The sequence below is a fragment of the Olea europaea genome, chromosome 10, assembly GCF_002742605.1.
Source record: "Olea europaea var. sylvestris chromosome 10, O_europaea_v1, whole genome shotgun sequence".
Lineage (NCBI taxonomy): Eukaryota > Viridiplantae > Streptophyta > Magnoliopsida > Lamiales > Oleaceae > Olea > Olea europaea.
Window position 1 is genome coordinate 44,132,706 of NC_036246.1, and position 19,169 is coordinate 44,151,874.

The 19,169-nt window shown below is 35.1% G+C and overlaps 1 protein-coding gene across 1 annotated transcript; it reads right to left on the reverse strand.

The window, feature by feature from the left end:
* Window positions 1–10,762: 10,762 nt before the first annotated feature.
* On the reverse strand, window positions 10,763–18,858 carry LOC111400721. Its single transcript, XM_023028110.1, has 12 exons — window positions 18,813–18,858; window positions 18,601–18,716; window positions 18,253–18,522; window positions 18,021–18,129; window positions 17,709–17,964; window positions 16,470–16,540; window positions 14,582–14,797; window positions 14,333–14,448; window positions 14,051–14,227; window positions 13,394–13,508; window positions 12,067–12,298; window positions 10,763–11,347 (listed from the first exon to the last, which is right to left on the reverse strand). The coding sequence occupies exons 1-12, from the start codon at window positions 18,856–18,858 to the stop codon at window positions 11,281–11,283; spliced, it is 1,791 nt and encodes a 596-aa protein (XP_022883878.1). The 3' UTR covers window positions 10,763–11,280.
* Between the last annotated feature and the right edge of the window lie 311 nt (window positions 18,859–19,169).

Here is a 19,169-nt window from a genome sequence, read left to right on the forward strand (position 1 = left end):
AATTTTAAAAAAAAAAAAAAAAAAAAAAAAAAAGAAGGTTGAATCCCAACCTTGAGGGCCCTCACCGTCCCGCCCCTAGAAATTTGTGAGAGAAGTAAATCGCAGGATGTGCCGCAACAGGCCAGAAAACAAGAGCTGTCTGTATACTGCGCTTACAAGGAATCCAATTCCATGTTTTAGGAGTCGAACCCCCCACACTATTATATGTGCATTCTTCTTAATATTTCTTTTTAGGGTTAATTATATGAATGGTCACTGAATTTTGCCCTATGTTACTACTTAGTCACTGAACTTAAAAATGTAACTCAATAATCACCATATTTCGTCAAGTGTTACTATTTCATAACCGAAGTTTAAAATGTATCTCAATGGTCATCGAACTTTGCACCATGTTACCCATCCATCACTCAAATGAAAAAATCTGTTAAGTCCAACGAACGACCTCAACTCAATTATGAAGTAGTAACACGGTGCAAAGTTCAGTGAATATTGAGATACATTTTAAAGTTCGATTATGAAGTAGTAACACTCGAAGTTCGATGACCATTGAGTTACATTTTTAAATTCAGTTATTAAGTAGTAAAATAGTTGAAAAATCAAATCGACCTCAATTACATTGACACTATTCGAACATTTTGTACTTTTATTTAATTTTTCTTTGTTAATTTCTTTTAGTGTTCTAATTGTTTCTCTTTCAATCTATTTATGCGAAGTTTGAGATACGGTGAACCGATACTAGTTAATCTAAAAATCAAACGTACTTTTTCACCATGATGGATGATATTTTTATTTAATTTATAGGTTTCTGATTTTCTGTTTCCTCTTTTTTCCCTTCATTTTCTTTGATTTTTTCTTTCATAGAGGTCGTTTTGAGAAGTTTAGCCCTTATTTGATTCCCATTTTGAGGGATAAAATAAATTTTTGAATATTATATTGATGGAAAGTGTGTAGTTAAAAAATAAGGAAAAATTTTGGATTTACGTGTAATATTATATTATTGAAGAATGTGTGGTTGAATGATGTCAAATCACTGTTTAAAAATGAATTTTTTTTTTATTTTTGGAAAGAATGAGACTCAAACAAGGGCTTAATAATTCAATTTAAAAATATATCTTAATGATCATTGAAATTTGCCCTATGTTACTACTTAGTCACTGAACTTAAAAATATAACTCAATGATCACTGAATTTCGCCAAATGTTATTACTTTATAACCGAACTTTAAAATGTATCTTAATGGTCATTGAACTTTGCACCGTGTTACCCATCCGTCGCTTAAGTTGACGCTGTTTGTTGGACTTAACGGATTTTTCCATTTGAGTGACGGATATGTAATACGGTGCAAAGTTCGATGACCATTGAGATACATTTTAAAGTTGGGTTATGAATTAGTAACACTTGGCCAAATTCAGTAATCATTGAGTTACATTTTAAAGTTCAGTGACTAGGTAGTAACATATGACACAGTTACCATTCATATAATTAACCATTTCTTTTTACACTCTTGCATATGGCGAGATCTATAGGAAAATTTTACATCAATTCCCCTTGTTTTTATTTATCTGCAGGATTTTTTGTTGTTCAAAAGAATATTAGTAAATAAGAAAAATAAAGAATATAACGCACAAATTAAACGGACTATCAAAACTTTTCACTATATGAAAAATTATTACAATTATATAGAATTTCACCAACCAATCCAATTCCAAAGTATTACAAAGAAAAAAAATAAATCCGAACATTACCACACCTACTTTTCTACCATTTGTACGAAAAGTCTCAAAATGCTAGACTCACAATATTTTCTCTCAAATCAACTCCTTGGCCACACCCAAAATAATGAAATACGTCCACTATTTATAGGATCAATGACCAAGTAGAAGAGTTTAATTTAAACTCAAACAAGACTCATTTAACTTAACAAAGATTCCTTCATGTGCAAGATTCCAAAACTGGCTGTAACTTGAAGACCAAATTCTGCAAGGATTGTGCTATCAACTTTAATTAGAAGTCTTCCATACAGCAACTAACTTTTTATTATTTGCAATAGAAGTCTTCCATCTTTTGACTTTAAAGACAATTACCACTACAACAGAAGGAACTTTTTACGGCATCCATTTACGACATGCATTTATGGCATGCCATAAAAATAGGTTAATTACGGCGTGCACAAAAAGTAAGACATTAAAAATCATTATGTAAAATTATTTACGGCGTGCAAATGATGCACGCCGTATTAAGCTAATATTTACGGCGTGCATAGCTTAATACGGCGTGCATGGGCTTTGACAAAAATTAAAAGTATTTACGCCGTAGTAAGCGTCCTCAAAATCCCAATTAAAACGCCGCATTTTTCTCCCATTCGTAATATCTCCTCCTTCTCAAAAACCCAACAGATTCACTGCGCCTCCTGCCCTCGTCTTCTTCTTCCTGTGCTGCCACCAGTCCACCACAGCCACCATCCTTGACTTCGCCCGGTGCCTCAGCTCTCACCCTCTGCCTTCCACCGTCGACCACGGGCACTAGCTCTCGCTCTTATCGTTGCCTCCCAGGACCTAAATCGAATTATTTCTATAAGGATTCTTCAAATTTATACCCACCCGTCTTTATAGGGGTCTAGTTTCTACAAGGAATTGTATGATTTAAACTATTGAATGAGTTAGCATGAATCAGATTAATACCTAACATCAGATTATTGTTTGGCTATTTCCTGATTCGTTACGTCCTTGGACTTGATAATGAAATTAATTTTCATATTGGCTGTGTTGTTTGATTTTTGAATGAATTAAATTCATTGGCTGTATATATTGAATAGGGTGAACTTGTAGAGTGGACATTTGCTGAAGATACCTTTAAAATTCCACCATTATATTGATTTCATTGCATACATGATGTGGAGCTTATAAGTTCAATTAATGATATGCCGCATTATTTGATAATTTTGTCCTTTCATTTATTTGGATATCTTCATATTTATACATCTTTGTCATACTTCAATACTTATTTTACTTAGAATTGTGTGTTTCCTTTTTTCTTTTTTTATCTAAAAAAGGGCCTTCCTTTTACTTACTCTTTGATTTATGGTTTGTTCTAAAATCGTATAAAGTTTTTTTTTAGTATTGTTTTTATTTAAAACTGATGTAGCATTCCATATATGCTTCTTCTGACATTACTTGTGATATATATACATGTGTCTCTTTCTCTGTTTTGTATATATCAATGTATGTATATGTCTTCTGTTGTCACGTCCGTGTATGTTGTAAAGGTTTCAGATTTGCTGTTTGAGAGAGACCACTTCAGGGAAAAGAGTTGTGTATCCTAATCTCCAAGATCTCATTTTCATTGAGATAAAAGCAGCCACAAATAACTTTGCATATGAAAGCAAGCTAGGTGAAGGTGGATTTGGACCAGCATATAAGGTAAAATAGTGATCCATCCATCTCTTTATCCTCTAAAGCAAAATTCAGCATTGCATAGGAAAGTTTGAGGTTGCTGATTGATTTTAGATATTCAAACGTAAAAAAGAATATGAACGAAGCAAAATACCATCTTAAAATAAGGAATATAAAAGAAAAAAAAAAAGAAACTCCTGAAGTGAAATAGTAAATTCTTATTCAAATGCATATATTAATCCAGTCTTTGTAAATGGGATGAATTGCATAACATAATCAAATGACAAAACTCATGAACCTAAAGCTTTTTAAGATATTTGTCAAGGACTTTTGAATTGGACGTGTGGTTTGAATATTATATCAATATGAATATTCTTGCTTGCTATAATATGGATAGGCAATCTGCTCACATGTTGCTGAGGAAACAAGATGGCTTCAAATTCAATTTAATCTAGTAGAAAGCTCAGCTTGAGATCCATGGAGTTAAAGGCATGTACATACGTTATATAACCAATTAATGAAACTTTATTTTACAAAATGATTTACCTAATTGGAACTTAATTTCTAAGATGTCCTAATATAATTGTTTTTACCGTGTTATAACAGATTATAACTTAATAGTGTTGGTGTATTATCAATGGATAAAGATTGGGTACACTTATCAAGGTTATCTCGTCCTTTTAAATTTAGAATATTTTAAAATATGTCTTCAAATGCTTCTAAATGATTTATTTAGCATTTTTTCATAGAGTTTCAGAGATATATCAACGTGGTGCAAGAAAATTTGCAAATATGGTGCAAGCCAATGCGAGGAATCCAGAAAAGATCATATGCCCTTGCAAATGTTGCAAAAACCTATTCCACCAACATTTTGATATAATGTATGGGCATTTGATCATTAATGACATGGATCCTACGTATACTATCTGGGTGTTTCGTGGCGAAAAATCAAATGCAGCATCATTGCATCCTCAAGATGTAGAAAATTTAAAGACATATAGGATGTATAAAGATGCATTTTTTCAGGATCATAATATTGTAGAACCCGATAATGAAGAAGGAGAGAGATTTTTCAAATTTATATGAAGGCATAGAAATTCCTTTATATCCTGGTTGCACAAAGTATACAAGGATAACTGCAACTGTTGTCTTCTACAAGCTTAAAGCTACATATGGTATATGTGACAACGATTTCAATGAACTTCTTGATATTATCCAAGATATGCTACCACATGGGAACACCCTTCCTAATTCTTACAATACAATAAATAGGTTATTGAAAACCTTTGATTTGGGGTATGAGAAGATACATGCATGCGTAAATGATTGTTGTTTGTTTAGAAATGATCTAGAGAATTTGGAGACGTGTCCAAAATGTGCATCTTCACGGTGGAAAGTTAATGAACGGACTAAGAAGATTCGAAAAGGGATACCTGCAAAGGTTTGCGATATTTTCTGATATACCACGACTCAGAAGAATGTTTAGGTCACTTGATAAGGCAGAACATTTAATATGGCAATCAAATCACAAAAGTCTAGATGGAAAAATGCGTCATCCTGTTGATTCATTAGATTGGGAAAGAATTGATAAAAAAATGGCCTTGTTTTGTATCAGAACCACGAAATCTTAGACTTGTCCTTTCTCTGATGGATTAAATCCCTTTGGTGACCTAAGTTCTACGTATAGTTGTTGGCCAGTGATACTAGTTATATATGATCTCCCTCCTTGGATATGTATGTCTAAGGAAAATTTGTTGTTGACTTTATTAATCCCAGGTCCCAAGCAACTTGGAAATGATATAGATATGTATCTAGAACTACTAATAGAAGACTTAAAGGAGTTGTGGAATATTGGTGTTGAAGTATATGAGGGATTTACCAAGTCCACCTTCAATTTGAAAGCTGTGCTGATGTGGACAATTAATGATCTTCCGGCTTATGGGAACTTATCAGAATATCCTACGAAAGGTGAAGTAGCATGTCCAGTATGTGGTTTATCCACATGTGCAAAATGGTTGACTTGTAGTCGAAAGTTTTCATACATATGTCATAGAAGATTTCTTGCATATAATCTCCTTATCGATTGAAAGAAGCTTGGTTCGATGGAAACAAGGAGCATAGGCCTAGTCCTAAAATATTAACCGGTCGAGAAGTGATGTGTTCAATCAAGAATGTTAACAATAATTGGAGAAAACTAGGAAAAAAAAAAGAAAGATGAAAAAATCGAATTCTAATTGGCCATGGAAAAAAGTCAATATTCTTTGAGCTACCATATTGGGAGGTTAGTCAATTTAAACTATTTTGAAATAGTTATTTCTTCGCTTAAACTTTTTTTAAATTTATGTTGTTATTTTTCAGACACTACTTTTGCGCCATAATTTGGATGTAATGCACATTGAAAAGAACATTTGCGAAAGCATTCTTGGCAACATTTTGCATGTGAAGGGAAAATCAAAAGATGAGTTAAATTCCCGTAAGGATTTACTCAATATGGGTATTAGAAAGGAGCTTCATCCAGAATTGAGAGGAAATATATATTACCTCCCTACAGCATCATATATGCTATCCAAAAAAGAGAGAGAGTTATTTTGTAAGAGGCTATTTGATTTAAGATTACCTTATGGTTATAGTTCTAACAATTTAAATTGTGTATCATTAGAAGATAATAGGATTTAAAATCTAAAGTCTCATGATTGCCATGTGCTCATACAACAATTGCTATCAGTTGCATTAAGAGGACTTTTACCTAGAGGACCAAGAAATGCATTTTTTCAACTATGTGCATTTTTCAACAAAATATGTCAAAAAGTCGTTGATAAAAATAAATTAGAAAAACTTGAGGAGGATGTTGCTGTGACTTTGTGTATGCTAGAAATGTATTTTCCCCCATCCTTTTTTGACATAATGATTCATTTAACCATCCACCTTGGGTGTGAGGTTCGTATTGGTGGACCTATACAATATCGTTGGATGTATTCATTTGAGATGTAAATTACTGTTATACTTTTGTAAGTATTCAAACTTTCTTCTTTTAATTACTTAGATATCTAATGCCTATTATATGATTCATTATGTTTATGAAAACACTTAAAGGATATGTTAGAAATCGTTCAAGACCTGAGGGCTGTATAGCAGAGCATTATTTAGCCGATGAATGTATGCATTTTTGTAGTGGTTACATGAAACAAGCTGCTAATGTAGGTGTTCGACATACTCGGAATGAAGATTTTGAGAATGAAACAATTATTGAAGGACGTCCGATTTCTGAAGGAAAGTTAAAGACTTTGAGTCCTTAAAGTTGAGTGCTTTGGTGCACAATCATAACTGGCAAACTCAAGTCCAAGAGTTAAGAAATGAAATTAAAGAATTAAAAACTTTATTTCAAATGAAGAGTAAGAATGCTGAACAAGAAGATAATATAAGTGAAAAATAGAATTATTGAACGTTATTCTAACTAACATATAATTTCTATATTTAAAATAATAAATTGTACAATTGGATATGAATTTTACAGCCTAGAGATGGAAGCTTGAAAGGTTCAAATAACTGTCAAAATAGGAAATGCAAAATGTTATTTTGGTTTGGGAAAGCTGATGTTGTTGTAAAAGGTGAAATCACATCAACAAATCCAAGTGATTTGGTACCACTTGGTAATGAATGTTGGAGAGTTTGGGTTAATAAAGTGATTGATAATGTTAGCTTATATCGTCCTACATGTGAGCTTTTTCTTCTTGAAAATGCATTAGGAAGTACAATAGCATGGCCAATTTGGTACATCAAAGTGGATTCGCTACAATCAAAATGAAGGTATGCTTAACTTCTTTTCTATTTTAATTTGACAATTCATTATGCAAATATTTTACAATTTAGGTCCTCCTAACATTCTTGCTTCTGTGGGTCCAACACTTTTAACTGGGCATTGATTACCATTTAGTGGAACTTGATCACTGACATTTGATGAAATTTCAGGTACAAGTAGATTACAAATGTGCATTGTTGAAGTCTCACCCAGATCTAGCTCCGTACTCATGTGGTTGGAAAGCATTATTTTGTTTGTAAAATAACTTATTAGTGTTGATTGAACTTATGTCTGTTGGTTGAGAAGCAATTAGTTATAGTTAGGCTTGTCATTTGTGGAATTTATATCTGTTGGTTGAGGAAATAAAGTATTTGTTACATTTTATTTATATATGATAAATGTTTGTGTTAATTTTTTCATCTTTAAACTTAGATAAATTAATTAGTTTAATGTTGTTTATCATGGGCTAGTGCTAAAAAATATTTAATTTTCATTTTAGTTGAGTTGGAATTGGATTTGTGTAATTATTATAGGTGCTGGTAATCAAATAAACAAAAGAATTTTTAAAAATTAAATTATCTTTTACGGCGTGAAAAGGCACGCTAAAAGCTAACAGGGTCACATTTAAGGTATGCAATCGCATGTCGTTAAAAGTAAAAAAATCCATTTACGGCATGCGCGTGCACGCCGTTAAAGGTGAAAATAATAGCATTTGCGGTGTGTTGGCACACACCGTAAAAAAATGGGCTTTTAACGGCAAGCAGTAGCAAGCCATTAAAAGGTATACACTGACCTTTTACAACGAGCTATAGCTTGCCGTAAAAAGTTATAGACTTTTAACGACATTCTCTAACAGTGTGCATAGCACGCCATAAAAAGTTAAGATTTTTACAACATAGCTTTATATGGCTTGCGCTCGCACGTCGTAAATTACCTTTTATGGCGTGCAATGCACGTCGTAAAAAGTGAATTCTGTTGTAATGTACCCAACAATCTCTACCTTGCTGAAAAACGAGTCAAAATCTTATCATCTCTTCTACAACTTTTAATCACAATACTTAGAAAAAACAAGAAAGCCTTTGACACACTTTAACGATCCCATACTCCACCATATGAGTATAACCACTCAGAATTATTCGCGAACTCCTAGCTTTTCATCGGCTACATGTCGAAACAACCCTGCTAATAGTTATGGTGCAATTCTCTAACTGACTTTTCCAGAGAGCTCATTAGCTATCGACATCACAACACCATCACATACCTACACACCTTGCATCAAATGTCAGTCAATGTTATGTGTAGATATGCTGATCCGCGCCAGTAAGAACACGTCCTCTATCATGGCAACTGGCAACATGCCGTGAGGATGTTCCCATCTTACTTTATAGCACCACATTCGCATCCTTCTCCGCCAGGAGAGACGTATTGTCTGACCCCAAGCAGTTAGCCGACCCTACTATACCTTTTGGACAATTTCTCTTCGCGTGACCAATTTGACCGTAGTTCCAACAAGTTACTTTCTTTCTCATAGAGTTGCCGTTCTTTCCCCTTTCAACCGCAAGTGCTACATTGTTAGATGGAGTATTCTGTCGCCCTAATCTTCTTTCTTCTGAGATCAAGTTGCTTGTCACTTCTGCGAAACTCACAGTTTCCTTCCCATACATCAAGATTGGCTTGACATGTTCTTAGGTAGATGGAAGAGACCAGATGAACTGTAGTGCCTTATCCACTTCATCTATCTTCACTCCAATAGCCTCCAGTTCTAAAACAATTTTGTTGAGAACACTCAGATGGTTTGAGATTTTCGTACCTGCCTCGATAAGTAATGAATGAAATTGCTCCTTCAGGTACAATCAATTTGAAAGGCTCTTTGTTTGATATAGTTTTTCTAACTTCTCCCGTAGTTCCTTTGCAGTGGATATTTCGTAGATATTCCATTAATATTTTCAAGAACGTTTTTAGTCAGAGAGAGACGTATCATGCTTACAGCTTTCAAATCCAATTCTTCCCAATCCTCATCGCTCATACTAGATTCAACTTCTTTGCTAGAACTCTTGGTTGGTTTTCCTTTCAAAGCCTTGTGCAGTCCAGTTTGAATCAATAAATCCCTAAATTGTATTTGCCACAATCCAAAATTGATTCTCCCGTCAAATTTCTCTACGTCATATTTTAACGACAACATATTTTTTTCGTTGCTCCAATACTCCGAACCACCTGACGCTTTGATACCACTTGTTAGGAAATTTTACGCCAATTTCCCTTGTTTTTATTTACCCACAGGATCTTTTTGTTCTTCAAAAGAATATTAGCAAATAAGAAAAATAAAAAATATAATGCACAAATTAACGAACCGTCAAAACTTTTCACTATATGAAAAATTGTTACAATCATATAAAATTTCACTCACCAACCCAATCCCCCAATATTACAAAGAAAAAAAATAAACCCGAGTTTTACCAAACCTACTTTTCCACCCTTTGTACAAAAAGTCTCAAGATACTAGGCTCACAATATTTTTTTTCAATTATCTCTCTGGCCACACCACAAATAATGAAATACATCCACTATATATAGGATCAATAACCAAGTAGAAGAGTTTAATTTAAACTCAAACAAATCTTATTTAACTCAACAAGGATTCCTTATGTGCAAGATTCCAAAACCGGCTATAAGTTGAAGACCAAATTTTGCAAAGATTGTGCTCTCAACTTAAATTAGAAATCTTCCATACAATAACTAATTTTTTATTATTTGCAATAGAAGTCCTCTAACTTTTGACTTTTGAGGCAATTATCCAACAAGATCTGCACTCTTGATTTTGAGCACATTAACACATCACTACACAGATTTCTTTTACATAGGAGGTAATGTCAACCACCAGGTCATTCAATGTACAACTAATTTAATCCTATTTTCTACACCATTTGATATGACTTGCCATGGAAAAAATTATAAAAAATTCTAATTAGAATTTAGGGATGTAATATTTTTAGCACATATATGCTGATATGCATTCTGTGGCATGAATTTTGAGAAAGTATTGGTGAAAGAGAGGAAAAGTCTACAAGCTATTGTAACAATTTAGACCTTGCGCGCCAAAGTACTAACTTATGTATTGTCCACTTTGAGAGAGTTTGAGCCCATTCACAGCACTTTGGGAGAGTTGAGTCCATCTTACAGTTTATTCTTTCTGTTGACTTAGAAACTGAAGTTGAATCCTGATACCAATTGAAATATATTTTAAAATAATTTCTTGAATAGTACATGCACAAATACATCTCTTCTAATTCCTCTGTCTTACCTCCGTTAAACCACCATAATACAAAAGGGTGCATTTTGGAAGTGGAATGGAGAAGAACATTGCAAACACGAAGTATTGAACAAAAAAAGAAAAAAGAAAATGATGCAAGATTAATTTTATGCAGGGTCGGTCTGCTTAATACTAGTTTTTTTTTTTTTTTTTTTTTTTTTAAATAAATTAAAAATATGTAACCTTTCTTTCACTTCTGATCTCAATAAACTCGATGAATTGAAAGAAGTCCAAGGAATTAATTAGTATGTGAGACCTTGATCAATGAATTGCATAGCTTCAAGGACTGAAGACTGCATTAGTTGTAAAAGATGTGAACATGCTTTCCCCCGGGAAGTCCTTCTGACCGGCCACCCGGGTCGGTCATGCCAAAAGTGGACCTGGTTTATCATGTCTAAACTGTTCGACTCATTTTGACACCTATAACTAAGATAGACAAAACCAACGCAATAAAGTACACAAATCATGTTGCGACTAATCATAGAAAATACAAGATTCTCCTGCTTTGTCTTAGTGCTATCTGTTGTGTCTTCACTTCAAGATTACGCCATTGATAATGGTCGGCCCTTCAAAAAAGTGAATATCTGCTGAATTTGATGAAAGGCCAGTTTTTTATTCCTTTCTGTCTCAACTTTTCAGCTTCTCTACTTTGTTTCTTCCTGCTAGTCTCCCATTCATCATAAGCAGAAAATTACTCATAACTATTAATTTTAAGCAAAATCATGTTCAACAACTCTCTTTATATCAAAAAAGGTGGGGGATCATCAATTCAGAGCAATCTATTCCGCATTGAGCTTGCTCATAGACAAGGTGAGATAGATTAGTAGTATAGTTCCCAGGCTCGACCTGTAATGGCGATCAGTTAATAAACGAAGATTAACAATAAATTGTCATGTCATGTCTAGTCTTGTCTAATTTAACGAACTAATCATGGTAAATAGTTTTGCGACTTGGTGACTATATTTAATAAATAAATGTGTAATTTCATGAACACTTTAAGTTTTTACATGAGGTGTTTTATGTTGGTATTAGAATAAATAAAGTTTTGAGTTTAAGTTTTGTCATTGCTCATTTATAAAAATACTACATGGTATAAGGTCTCTGATGAAGTATCGAATTAGGTCTTTTCTTTTTAATTCGATGCTTGCGTTTAATGCTTGCGAGTCCACCACTTTTCCAGTTGGTTTCCCCCTTAATTCTGTGCACCGTACAAAAAACTTCTTGCTTATGATTTAGTGGCCAGCCACAACCATTGGTTTTCTATGTGCTTTATAGGTCCATGTTTGGGTATTCCATTTTAAAAAAGGACAACACTTGTCCATCCCTAGCAAATAAAAGTAAGGGTCATGCTATTTTACATTTTGAGTTACTCGACCCCACCTCCTCATCTCACAAGGAGAGTGGGGTCGGGTAAACCAAAGTGTAAGTCAACAAGTACAAATAGTTTAATTCAAGTAAGTAATCTATTAAGGACGAATTCACTCTGTTGGACCGACGATGGAAACTAGTAACTTTACCGAACAAATATATATAACTAATTCGTTGAAAGAATAGGTAAAACTTACAGGGTTGCGAAGAAGATAAGAATTCTTCTAGGATCAATAATCCACGAAAAGGAAGAAGACTGCCGGAAACTAAACCTCTTGCCAAAGTATTTGCTTTCGACAGCCATGTTGTCCACTGTGCCATTCACGACTGTGAGTTGGTTATGGACTGGGAAGTTGATGGCGCGATCAACTGCCCCCAAAGTCTCTAGGACTGGAATTTCAAGCATGCTACTCCTATGGAAAGGGTAACCTGTGCGCAGATCTAATCGTCAGCTTGCTAATGTTGAAGACTAAGTTTAAATAAATGAAAATGTCGCTTTCAACTTTGGGATAAAGTAGTTCAATATGCTTAGAATAGACATGGATCCAGATTTCCGATGCCTATTTCTGGAAACTGAAACATGGCATGTACAACTGATCGTGTTAAAAACTAAATTAAAATAAAAGTACAACTTCTATTAACTTTTAGATGAGATAGTTCACAATCGAGACATAAGCCACCTATGTTTCCCAGTGTGTGAATGCATGTGCAGCCAAGTATGCTCTATTTGGATTCAAACAAAAAGGAAAGACAAGCCTATGTTTTCTCTTAATAAATTAATAAAGCTTTGACTGAAGGTTATGTTTCTTTTCTTTCATTAATAAATGGCCGCTCCCAATTATAAAAATCATTTTATAATTAGTAAACATTGATGATAATAGTAATTAAAGAATTAGCTACATATATAGGTGTAGTTCAAGCACGTTTTAGCACGTTCCCTCGACATTGACTCGGTTGCTCTAATAGGCCTCAAATACAGCTCGACTCTGGACATAGACTCTACCTAATTTGGTAGGTCTTGCTTTCTGGTGTTTTTGCTTGTCACGAGCTCAGCAAAACTCTAGTTTTTGTTTTATGAGATAAGAAGAGGTAATATGTTGCCCTAAAATATACGTTCAATTCAGAATGAACTTGCGACTATCCTAAAATTATTGAAAATAGAAACTTAATTCGTCGCTGTCGTTGTCAATATATTTAATCGGGATCATCATATATGCTTTCATAGAGCAATCATGCTACAAGTACAGAAAAATTTGACAGAAAATGTTGATAGACAATACGTGGAGTGAATTATTTGGAAGATGAATAAAGAAAACAAAAAAATAATCCAATCATCTGTGACCATGTCGACGTCGATAAGAATTCTGTCAAAAATTCCCTGTACTTGTGGCTTTTTTCCTTCACCGAGCCATGTTTATTGAGTGAATGTGAGATCACACTTTCTTTAGGAAAAAATCACGAATAAACATGCAAATTAATCAAGTTCATTGGAGATGAGAAAAATGGAACTTAATAAATTGTTACCTCGTGGCGAGTTTGCAACCAAGCTAGTGTCTCTAATATTGTTGCTTGTACTTTGGTTAATTTTCTTTTCGCTGCCTCGACTAAGCGATCCTTTTCTCGAAAGGTTTCTCTGCAACTTTTAGTCCAAGAACAAGTATATTTTAATCCCCCAAAAAAAAAGAAAAAAAAAGTATTTTAGCAACTTTTTATTTGCATAGAAATTTTTTGTTTAGGATTTTAAGAATACTGATAATTACTCAAGTTATATATGTTAATGTTCGCTGTTAATCACTAAACTTTATTTCATTCCAAATCGATCATTGAACTTTACTTGTTTTTCTAATTAGATCGCTTATTTGAATTTCATTAATTTTTCGAATATAATGTTTAACATGAAAGGCCTTTGCATTGACGCCATATCAGAAACCCGTTCCATTAAAAAAGGCTAATGCGTTTTAAGTGAATAACTAATTGAAAAATATATAAATAAATAAATAAACTTCAACTATCACGTTTCAAAATAAAATTTGGTATTTTTAGAAAATTTATCCAAAATTGAAATTATCAAAAGACAAAAATTTCGAGGCTAAAAAGTAAGAATTTGGAGAAGAAATGAAATTTGAAAATAAATTATTAAGAACAAATTGACAGATAAAATGAAGCAGTAAATAAACTTACTTTAATTCTTGACTTTTTATATATTTCTTCCTCAAAGCGATCCATGTCAACCACAAAGCTATCAGATTCAATCCCTTGCTGTTGTAATCCATTTACACGATCACATAACAAAACATTTTGATTACCCTTTCCTTCAAATTCACAGTTTGAACTCAGACTATCAGAACCCGAATCCACCTAAATTCAAATTAAAAATAAATTAACTTTCTCTAGAAAAGCTTAAGAAACCTGAAAATTCAATAAAACAGTAAGATAACAGGTCTTCAAAGAAATCATGCTTACCACCTTTGGTTTTTCGGTCATTTTCATTAACCGGTGCAATAAATTATAAGGAGTTGTCTGGTTGGTGTCACCAACTTGTATAACAAATCTGGATTTTACTCTCACATTTCCACCACCTGATGCATCAAAACAAACAGAACCTCAGTTAGTCAACTTGCACAGAGTATGTTGTGAACGATAAAAAAATCAAGAGGAAAAAACTTCATTTTCAACTGTTACAATTCTAATAAATCTTATGAAATTCCAGACCTTTAATCGAGAAAACGAAAATATTTCTTCTTCTTGTTATGATCGGTGTGATGAGATAATTGACTCGACAGTGGACAGAACTCCGAACAAAAATCAAGCTAAAAAGGGACAAGAGGGTGAGTATCGCGAGGGCTTGAGGGAACGAAAATGTATTTTGAGTACAGAAAAAGACTCCTCGAGATGATGGGTCAGTTAAGAGGAGTTTATTGCAATTTGCTGATGTTTTATGCTACCTATTCGTCATTTATTAATATATTGCTTCTTGAGCGGTGTTCTTGTGAGTTGAGATCTACGGTAAGAAATAGTACACCCTTTTAATTTTTGATTTAATAGGAAAAGTGTGTTATGTTCAAAATATCCTTGCCTTATTGCTGGAAAATTATTTTAATTTTTAATTTCTGGGGTTAACTCGCAGTTTTTGCGGTCAACCATCATTTTGGACTTGAGATGCGGATTTTGTGAAGGTTTGGTACCTACAATAACACAAATGAAAGGTTTGGATCAAGTCGGCTATTAGGTGAAAGGTTTGGTATTTTTGTTGCAATTTTCCCTCTAATTAAATACTGCAAATTAAAAGAATATATATATATATATATATATATTTTTTTTTTTTTTATTTTTTTTATTTTTTTTATTTTTTTTTTTTTTTGCCATTCCTTCTGCTTGGTCCTTAGAAAATTGACGGGCACCCACCACGGGTACAAATTAACATGGAAAACACAGAATCGATTTATAAGTTCAATGTATATAGATATACATTTCAGAAATAAACTTTTACGACTTATTTAGCAGATAGTACCTAATTGTAATAAACAATGAATAATAATAAGGAAAAAATTTAAAATCTTATTTATTATATTATCGAGTATATATCAAACGAATGTATTTATGTACCATTGATTAATGAATCAAAATATCTATAATTGCTTTTATTATAGTCAAGGTGAACGTTTACCCGTATTTATTACGGATAAAGGACTTTGTGGCACTAGGCATACTCCACCAAGTCTCCAACTTTACCATAAAGTGTCAATTTTTCTCTAAACAAAAGACTAAAAGTTTAATAAAATATCAATTTTATATCTCCTCGTGCACCCCCAAGCCCTTCACGGGGTACTTTTAAGTTTGACCCAATCAAAGGACCTAAATTCCACTTTGACTTCCAAAATCATGAATATTATGACATTGACCTCTTGTATGATAAAAGACAAAGATGCCCTTAAATGTTTTGTATAATTACAAAACAATATATTGCTGAAAGGACTATACTACCCTTTTAGTTAATAATTAAAAATCAAACACTTCCCCACTTATAAAAACTTCAAAACGAACTTCCAACACAGGAAAAACTCTCATCTCTTCATTTGTTTGAACCTCAAAATCTAGAAAAACTTTGAAACGTTGAAGCCGGAAATTTTTTTCATATCAATTATTTCAAATCGGTAAGTATATTTACGTATGTTTAATTTCGTTTTCAGTAAATTAGTATACGTTTGAATAGAGAAATTTTATGTCAACATAGTAGTTAGCATAAATTTTTTTTTAACAGATCTTACCTATCAAAAAAAATTGAATAGATGTATAAATTTAGAACCGTATTCTCCTGCGCAAAAACAGCCAGCCGTTTTGGCTGTTAACAGCCAAACAGTCGGCTGTTAAATGGCCGACTGTTTGCTGTTTAACAGTCGAACAGCCGGCTGTTAAACAGCCGACTGTTGGCTGTTACCCGACTCTGCACTGATTTTTGTTGACCTTTTTCTTATAATTAATAAATGAAGTTGATTAAAACCATTTCCTCATGCAGATATGATAATCTCCTTGTGTTATTTTGGTGATTTCAAATTGAATGAAAATAATCGGTGGGAATGGAAATGGACGAGTGACATACGTGGTTTTATTGCAATTTCCATAACAGAGAGTACATCATACTTAGAAATGTACCACGATTTGCAAAATAAGCTGAATATCGATCAATCTCAATACGATATGCAATTGAGATATCTATTCAACGATTATGGGGATTCATCCATTCTGATGCCACCGATATTCGTTACTAATGATACTGAATTGAATTATCTATTAGAATTGAATAAAATGCATCGGACTTCGACTGTTCTTGGTGTGACTTTAATTACGAAGGATGTTATCGAAGGTGAACGCGAAGATTCAGATAGGGCGGATAACAATGATCGAGGCTTTTGGGAGACAGTGGAGATAGTTCTTGCGAATGATGTGGGTATTCCTGAGACAGTTGCTTCTGATCGTGACGTCGCTGTTACGCGCAGAATTCTGTCGACAGTTGAAGACAATGAGAATATAAAACGAGTTTACAAATGAGAATTTGATTGCTTTATCCCGACAGAGACACGAGCCGGGTGGGAGCTCACAGGTTGGAACAAGTGGACCGTCCTCCAATTCTTCCCGTGTGGCTTTTGATGATGAGGACTTGCAGGTCGAACAACTGTTTGAAACCAAGAAAGATTTGTAGGAAGCTGTGCACCGGCTGGCATTAAAATATAACTTTAAGTTCAAAATAAAGAAATCAAACAAGTAATTGTTGACAGTTGCTTGTGTCAAAGGCAGTTGCAATTGGCGCTTGAGAGCAACTAAGATGGATACAAATGAGTGCTTCGTAATTCACAAGTATTCACGGGAACATACTTGCGAAGTGGGAATTCTTCGAAACGATCACAGGTAAGCTCGAGTATAGTTTATTGGTCGACAGATAATGCACAAGTATCATGATCCACGGACGATCTACAGGCCTTCGGACATCATTAACGATGTCCGTCGAGAGTACGGAGTGGTCATGAGCTACCAGAAAGCGTGGAAGGCCAAAGAATGTGCGTTGGAGGATTTAATGGGATCGGCTGAAGAGAGCTATGCTCCCGCAGTGGTGATATCGTGGAACTACTTGTAAGGGCCCGAGATCGTCCTTTGACTTATCATGCGGCTAACTCTGTAAAAAATAGGGAAATGTTAAAATAAGCGTAGATGAGTAAGCGTACAGTGCTTTATTAAAATCATACAATACTTGGCATTGTCCACCTCTCTGAATAAGTTCGGGTACGTCCCATCGATAAACGTTCTCCTTTTGGCCTCAACCGTGAAGGGGAAAACCACATACTATGACGGCACTCTCAACCTCTTGCCGACCACCTGCTCCATCTCATCAACAGCACTTCTCTTACCCTCAATCACGTCGAGTGTCCTCTCGACCTCCGGGGCCACCTCCTCCGTCCCCCCATCGGAGCCTTCCCCTCCGTTGCCACCACCTTCGCCCCTCCCGTCAGGGCCTCCCCCTCCGTCGCCACCTCCTCCGCCCCTCTCGTCGGGGCCATCCCCTTTGTAGTCCCCTCTCCCATCCCCATTGAGGCTACCCCCTCCATAGACAACCACAATGACTCCAATGTCTCATCACGCCAAAAATGTGGGTGACCCCCCTCTCCATCACCATCTCTGTCATCCTCTCGATCATGATCTCCGCCATTCCCTCTATCCCACCATCGTCTGCCGGCTAAATCTCCTCTAAGCACCGCTATTGTATCCTGAAGGTCGACAACGGAAGATTGTAGTATTCCAACATCATGGAATAGATCGTCAACCCTCCCTGTCAACTCTCGTCCCATATCGTCGACCCTCCCTGTTAACTCTCGTCCCAGATCATCGACCCTCTCTGTCAAATCTCGTCGTAGCGCCCCGATCTCCTCCGCTATAAATCCAGTCAAACGGGCATACAAATCATCACTGTGCCCCGGAGACACACGAGGGAGATGTCTGGACGGAGGTAATGCCAATGGCGGCGGCGATGGCCCCGACGGAGGTGATGCCACTAGCGGCGGTAATGCCAATGGCGGGGACGATACTCTCGACGGAGATGATGCCAATGGTGGCGGCGATGCCCTCGGTGGAGGTGATTGTCGATCAGCTGGACTGCTCTCCTACATAAATAAAATGAAAAATTATTCAATAAATTTATACGTCAACGATATTCAATAAATTATATTTCATTCACATACCCAATCTCGGTCCAAACTCGGATCAGACATCTCCTCGTCTGGGGTGTGCAGAACGCCTAAATCCCGCACAAGACCCCGAGCATCCTCTTCCATCGACGGCGTCAACTCAGGTATGACTTCAAGCTGACATATTGACATTTTAACTACTTAACGATCATGTAAACAAAATTTTAAACTACGTATAATATAAATCACAAATATATAATACTTACCTGAGGATTGTCGATGAGGGCCGATAACTGCTTCCCAGTGGGACATCCCTCCGCTCGCGATGATCTCTAATGATGCATCCGAGGGCAGCGTGTCTCCCCTCGCTGCGCAAAGCGGGCCCCGAGTACTGGAACTGTCTCATACACCCAAATCTGTAACACATATACTTATTAAGCATCAATGTAATACACTAAAACTTTAACTTTGATTATATTAAACATTTACCTGCACCGCTAAAGGCAATCCATATGTATCTTATTTACGCATCGACCCCTTGGGCCTCAAGTGCGATCTGGTGAACACATATACGGTGTCTTCGTAGCATCTTCGACCCCATGGATAGTTGTTGAATGCATTGA